Here is a 7,568-nt window from a genome sequence, read left to right on the forward strand (position 1 = left end):
GGTTGCAGGTAAAGTGAGGCAGGCTGAAAATAGCCTCTGCTTTCTAACGCCAGAAGGCAGCTATAATGAGAAGATTGTGGAACCCAATGAAAAAGGGGAAGGCGCAGGTGTATGTATGCCCTCCCTAATCTAAGCCTGCCTTAGGGTGGGGGGTGGGGGTGCTGGCCTCCTCTGCCCACCTGGCCCCTCCAGGGCCTCCACGTCCTGTAGCCAGGGCTAGGTCCACCCTCTCGACCAGAGCCTGGTTTCTTGGATACCCCACCCCTGACTTCACTCATCATTGCCACTAGGAAGTTCCGGAGTGAATGAAAGGGCTGCTCCTTCTGCCTCCTTCTCTGCTCCTGTTTGCTCTCCTTCCCTCCCCACGTGTCTCAGAGCCACTGCCGTGTTCTGCCCACCACACACAGCAGGCACTTTAACAGTCATCATCCTCCCCCGTCACAGGCAAGGACAGATATGTGAAGTCATCTGGGCAACGGCTCACACAGGGTTGCTGCTGAGTGACTCTGATGGCCAGGAAGCTGTGGGAGTTACATGGAAGAAGGAGACAGAGTGCTGCCCTCAAGAAGCTTTGGTTCTATCAGGGAACAGGCAAGTACCCCAGAAATGCAATGCCACCAAGATGGAAGTTTCTGTACTGGTGGCATCCAGAGGAAGGGAAGAAGGCATGGAGCACCTGGGATGTGAGCTGTGAACTCTGGACTCCTCCAAACACACACCCCTCTCGCCACACCAGAGGCTGCCACCTGAGGATGGGGCCAGCGTGGGCTCAAAGAGTCACCTTCCCTAGGAGGCATCTGTGAGTCCTCTCCGATTCCTTCAGGACTTGGGACAGCCCTTCCAGCCAGGATTCCTCACTGAGCACTTCAGACCCTTGCCCCTGAGCCTTTTGTCTTTCCTGCACTTCTTTGAGCAGGACGTTTTGCTGGGAGTACTTGTAAGCCTTGTTGCTGTAGCAATCCCCTTCATTTTCCCACAGGATACCCTCGATTTTCTCCATAAGCTCCTGCAGCTGGGCCTCCTGCTCTGCCCGCTCCGCCCTGTTGTTGAAGCCGCAATGGCGCCGCTCACATAGCACGTCCAGCCAGGCAAGGTCCTGGTTGTGGGTCTCGCGCACATACTCTTCCAAGGAGCCACCATCCAGGTCTTCCTTGTGGGTGAACACCAGGACTGTGTAAGCCAGGACCCCCACTCCGAAGACCTCCTGGAGGCGCCTGACCACCTGCTGGTCCTCTTCTGTGAACCAGCCCAGTTGTGTCACCAGGAGCACCGCATGAGGTCCTGGGGATGAGAAGGCAATGGCCTGACAGATCTCCTGAGCTGCTGCTTCTGGCTGGACCTGAGGGGACAAAATGTCGGGGGTGCCGATCACCTCAAGTTCCTTCCCAACCCACTCTCGGCTCCCTCTGTGGAAGGTGTTGGTCACTGTTTTTGCACTGACTTTGGACTCGAACACTTTCCGGCCAAGGATGCTGTTTCCTGTTGCACTTTTCCCACTTCCTGTTTTCCCCACCAGAAGGAGCCTCAGCCTCCTTGGGCTGTGTTCTTTCTCCTTCAGACCTGGAAGCATCAAAAGAAAGCAGAGGGTGCTGGGGTTAGAGCCATCCACCCCCTTACCCTCATCAGAAGCCATGCCTGGGAATGCTCCCTTATCTCAGGGCAGATTGTCCTGGCTCAGAATAGGAGAGACAAAGACCATCTGTCCCTGAGACTTGTCCTGGGCTTCCATTCTTAGCCTATATCCTTGAAGGTGAGGCTGAACGTTGTCACCCAGTGGAATATCAGAACCATCAGCTGAGAGAGGAGACCCGCAGATGCCAACCAAACACCGAGAAACCTAACACCAAGATTTCTAGCTGTGACTGGGGCTGCAGGGCAGGAAGGGAATTCCCTTCCCCCTGCCTTGCAGGTCCCAAGACTCAGAGCACATAAAGAAGTGACAAATATAGCTGGTTTCCCCGTCTGGTCCCCACTGAAGACATTGATGGGTCTCAGGTGACAGGACACTAAGCCTCCTGAAGGCAGTATGGGCAGTGGCTTCTCTGGAACCTCAGCACCGACAGGTCTGCTGCTGCCGGCTGCCACCATGGCTGGCTGATCCACAGACCAATTCTGTCTGAGTGGCACTGGCTTCCTCCCGCTTCCCCCGGGTGGCTGGAAAGGAATTGATCGAATGGGCAGGAGTTTCAGGGAGTGTTGATGGTGGAATATTCATCCCCATCTACCCAGACGACGCAAAGCTGGAGACTGAAGCCAGCACACCCCACTGGACTTTAAAAGCAAATACATCGTTTCAGCTGTGGGGAGTATTTGTGAAGTAATATCTAACCTACATTGCTGTAAGAAAAGGTAAAATAGGTGTTAGCGCATGTGTTAGTAATTTTCCTGTGTGGTAGATGAACATGGCTTTTTTCTGATGGTTCAGTTCACTTAAGTTCATGAGGTAAAAAATCATTCTTGTTAAAACACAAAAAGATTCACGAATAATTTCTTCTGGCTAGGAAAATGAGTGGGTCCCCAGCACTCCTAAATTCTGTCTCCCAGGTGACATGACACATGCCCATGAAAGTTAAGCGATTGACCCTGTGCCATGGCTGCTGGGGGAGAGAAGCCCTCGAGAAGGCTGAGCCCAGTTTTGAGGCAGCGGTCACGTACATTCTGCTTGTTCACATGGTGCTTTCGACCTTTGTGGCCTTGAGATCGCTCACTTCTGGGCCAGCCAAACACCCATGGAGGGTCTGCTGGCTTCTAAGGCTCAGGGTCCAAGTTCAGTTATTTTCGTCATACCCATCACCACATCCTTCCTCATGAGGGAAGCCCAGACTGTGAGGACCCTTTTCTTTGAGACTGGATTAGAGATTTAGCAATCAGTGCTATTTCTTGCCTCCTCTTGCCCGCCATACCTATCAGGGGGCCTTATCTTTATTTCTGGCTGTAAGGGGGGGCCCTAACCCAAAGGCCCCAATGGTGGCCAAGATGGGCGAGTGCCTGTGACTGGAGACTTCCACTGTCTCTCCAGCACACCACGTGGTAGAGCTGTGTCCTGTCTGCATGTCAGATGTTCCCCAGCTGTGCCTCTTTTACCTCCTGCCAGCTCTTGGGTAGGATCCTGGGACAGCTCTCCTGGGGAATCCTCCAGGAAAATCTGTTCGTATTCTTCTTCCTCCATCTAGTGAAAATGAAAACATGTTGTACTGATCTTCCAGCTGAGTTTCAGGAAGCACCTGCCTGTCTCTCTCTCTCACTCTCTCTCTCCCCCCGCCCCGTGGTCTCCATCATGAGTTGAAGAGATTTTGTGGAAAAAGGTGCAGCTGGCTTGGACCTGAGGAATGGATGGAATTTGGACAGACAGTGGGTCCGGAGCTATTCTGTGAGGAGAAGGAAAGAGCAGAGACATAGAAGCAGGCGTGATCCTGTTCCTGGGTGTCCTAGGAGCAGCAGGAAGGCCTGTGTTGCAGAGTGTGCCTGGAGGGCTTGAGCAGGAAGTTGCTCAGGGGACACAGGTGGCAACTCAATGGGTCTTGGGGCAGAAAGAGCAGTGCAGGCTTGATCTTGGGAGAAGGCTCTGCACTAAGGATTGCAGAGGGCTGAGAGCTGGGTGGCTGGGAACTGCTGTTGCGAGGAAGACGACAGCCTGGGACCTGGGACCCTCACAGTGCAGAGCAGAGCCCTGTCAGGGGCAGGAAACCTCAGTGGAGATGCAGCACCAGCTAGCTCTGCCTGGACCTCCACGTCCCATCAGTGTGAATGTTGGGCCTAAACTAGATGCCCATGAAGATCTCTTCCCCATAAGATCCTGACACATTTTATAACATTTTTTGGAGCAACTCTTAGTCCTCTTTGCAAATTAGGGCCACATCATCACCAACCAAGAGCTCCCGTCACCCTCCTGCTGAGAGAGCAGTGTGTCCTTGTTCCATGGACTCACAGAATTCTCTGTTTCAGGTGCCCACAGTGCTGTATCTGCCTGATCTTCTCTGTGGGACTGTGGAGGAAACTGCATGGCCCATGACTGTTTTTCTGGGACACATAGGACATCCATGGCGCAATAAATCCAGAATAAAGCTCTGGGCTATGGGGAAACCTAACTACAGAGGGACCTCAACAGACTCAGTTTTCTCACTGCCACCACAGTGTTGAAGTTTATTCTTCTCTGTTCATCTGCCAAAACATTTCAGTCCCCCCCAGACCCCAGGAGCTGGTGAGTGGGAGCCAGTGTGGCTCTTGCTTTATGATCAGTGTCTTTATTCAGCAAATGTCAGCTAAGGTGCTAGGATGGGAATGGGGATCATTCAGCAAGGTTTGCTGACTTTCCTATGAGAGAGGAACCAGGCCAGGTTGACAGCTTCATTCAGACTTGGTCGCCACATTCTGGGGAAGAACACAGTGTTTCACCTACTAAAGGGGCTTTGGAGACACGGAGGTCACTGCTACTTCTATCTGTGAACTGGTGGTCTGCAAACTGTGGACCCTCTTAATCTCTTTATCTCTGGCTTCCTTACATCCCTCATGGAAACTGAGGCAGCCCTTTGCCAACATAATCTCATTCCTCCTTTAGAGAGAACAGCGGCTTCACAGAAAACAATGGCCATGGGACTAGGCTGAGGGAACCAGGCACCTGGGAACAAAGGGTATGGCCCTGCATGTCCCTCACATGAGTCTGCACCTGTGCCCTCCTGCCTCACACGCTGGTCACACCTTGTGCTTCTGCCTCCCACACAGAAGATGGAGCGGACAGTAGCACCCTTGTTATGCTGCTCAGGAAGAAAGCGAAACTCACAGAAGCCAGAGTTTCTGGCCAAATTTTAAGCAGTGAGTTTATGCAGGGCACAAAGTTCTCCCGACATCTTAGTCACAGCTCGTTCTATCACACCATGGACACACACACAAACTCAAATGCAAACAGACAACACACACGCACCTCTCACACACATGCAGGTAAACACACACACATAAACACTCCACAAACACACACACAACGCATACATGCAAACACAGATGCAAACACACAACACACATGCCCCACACACACATGCAAGTAAACACACACACACTCTCCACAAACACACAACACATACATGCAAATGTAAACACACAACACACATGCACAAACACAAATGTACATATGCAACACACATATACACAAACAGTACTTGCACACACAACACAAACACACACACTCAAACATGACACATGCACCACTCACACACATACATGTAAACACACACACACACACACCCTCCACAAATGCACACACCTAACTACACAGCCACAACACAATACAAACACACACCACGCACACCCCACTCATTCACATACATACACACACATACCCTAGCTCTCACCGCTGGGCCAGCCTGGCCACAATCCCCGTCGCCCGTGGCTGGGCACTCTTGTGAGCCCTCAGTCTCTGCCTTTAGGGCCGCCATCTCGTAGGCTCTTTGGGGGAGTGAACCGAGGAGGTAGAGGAAAGCTTCTGAAGAATATGACCACATGGAGGACAAGGCCATTGTTTGCTTACATTTTTGAGCAAAACGTGATCCAGGAGCAGGTTTGAGAAATGACCTTGAAGAAGCCGCGTCTGCTGGGAGCTGGAAAAACAGGAAGTGGAGCACGGGGCCAGGCCTCAGTCAGGAAGTCATGCTGCTAGCACTGTGCAGCTTCGGAAACAGAAAAAGTAAAAATACTAGTGTCACGATTGTTTTTATCCTGTACCAGGATTACTAGCACTCTGAGGTTTAAAAAGCAGCAGATCCCTCTGAAAAGACCATGTCAGGAGAAGTGATTTTTTTTTTCACTTGTCTTCCTTTTTCAACCTTGCCCACTGCTCAGCGAGTTCCCACACCTTCAGTATTGGGGCAGACAGTCAGTCTTTTCTTCCCCAACCCTTCCTTTCTTTAAACATTTTGTCTCCCGCGAGGTCTGGTACTCATTCAATCTGACTCATAGATCACTGACGAGAATCTTAATTGTTTATCTCCTAGGGGATTTGTATTATAACAAGAACACAAATGTGAAAGAATGTCTAAAATGTAGCATTACAGAGAACAATGTTAGAGGAGGAACAGTATTTTAGAGACAGGGTAAGGGAGAAAAAAACCTCAGCATCCTCATAAACAAGTTTTCTAGGACTTTACCAACTGATCCAACCACCCTAGTTAAAAGGAGGCCATTGAAGGAAGAAATTGAGAACATTTGAGAATAGGTAGTGATATTGTTATGTAATTTTAAAATGTTAAGGTTCCCTCAAAACTTCCATTCAGTCTAATATAATAGTTCAAATTTTCTCTTTTTCTGTTCTAGTAGGTATCCGTAGAGTATTTACTACGATTGTTACATAGCGTATGAGTTTTCTAATGTTCTTTCAATTATTCTGTAAATGCCTTAACATCATTAATCATTAGAAGTCATATGTTGATCTTTACCCTCCCTTCCATTGTCTAATTAGAAAATTATTATTCCACCCACAATTGATATAAACCATCTATTTTGAATTCTCATAGTTGCCATTGCTATGGTCTGAGTGTTTGTCCCCTTCAAAGTTCATGTGGGAGCTTGACCCCAATGTAGCAGTGTTGAAAGGTGGGGCCTTTGGGAGGTGATTGGATTGTGAGAGTTATGCCCTCATGAGTGCATTAATCCATTCATGGATTAATGGGTTAATGGGTTAGCGGAATATCACAGGTGTGGACTGGTAGCTTGCTAAGGAGGGGAAGAAGCATGTTAACGTGATCTTCCTCAGCCCTCACCATGTGATAACCCAGTGGAACTCTGTAGAGAGTCCTCACCAGAAAGAAGGTCTTCACCAGATGCACTCCCTCAGCCTTGGACTTCCCAGCCTCCAAAACTAGGAGAAATAAATTCTGTTCTTTATAAATTACCCAGTTTCAAGTATTCTGTTATAAGGGACAGAAAATAACCATTTTCTGCAAGCTGGCCCTGGAGAATTGTCCAGACCTGCAGCAGACTGAGCAATCAAAAGATCAGCATAGTGTCCAGCCACTGAGTTCTTGGAAGTGTTTGTTACTGCAGCATAATCTGGCCAAAACTGATTGATACAGAATGTCAATCGGATGTTGTTTCTCTTGCTGGCTCTCAATTTTGGTGATTTCTTTTCTGGATGAATGTTGACAATCTTTGATTGTGAACTCAAATATGAAAATCCTAGGGACTGAAATCAAAGCAGCTTTACTCCAGAGAAGTTTTGCATGTTTTTATCAGGAACTGAGAAGGGGATGCTGCTGCTACTGAACTGATGTAAGAAAATAATCTAAGTGATTCATTTTCAGAAATAATTCAGGCCCAGCCTGAAAGTTATCTGTCTGGTCCAGCCCATTCCTGGGGTGGTTGCTGAATAGATAAAAGTTGTGCTTGAGATGCTAATGAGTTACCAGCCTTAATTGTTCACTTCATATGGTAATGAGTTTATAGTCCTTTATTGTTCTCTTTGTTTCCTAATGTTTCTCCTTTCACAGGGTTTTTGGGTGGGCCTTTTTTGTGGGCTTGTCCTGAGTCCTCAGACAAAGAAATTTCCTACAAAGGGTAGTAAATTGGGGTACTCTTAGATG

At 49.0% G+C, this 7,568-nt stretch overlaps 1 protein-coding gene across 1 annotated transcript; it reads right to left on the reverse strand.

Annotated features, from left to right (window-relative positions):
• Positions 1 to 769: 769 nt before the first annotated feature.
• Positions 770 to 3,169, reverse strand: LOC134379617 (GTPase IMAP family member 6-like). Its single transcript, XM_063098625.1, has 2 exons — positions 3,085 to 3,169; positions 770 to 1,560 (listed from the first exon to the last, which is right to left on the reverse strand). The coding sequence occupies exons 1-2, from the start codon at positions 3,167 to 3,169 to the stop codon at positions 770 to 772; spliced, it is 876 nt and encodes a 291-aa protein (XP_062954695.1).
• Between the last annotated feature and the right edge of the window lie 4,399 nt (positions 3,170 to 7,568).

Source organism: Cynocephalus volans, chromosome 6, assembly GCF_027409185.1.
Source record: "Cynocephalus volans isolate mCynVol1 chromosome 6, mCynVol1.pri, whole genome shotgun sequence".
NCBI lineage: Eukaryota > Metazoa > Chordata > Mammalia > Dermoptera > Cynocephalidae > Cynocephalus > Cynocephalus volans.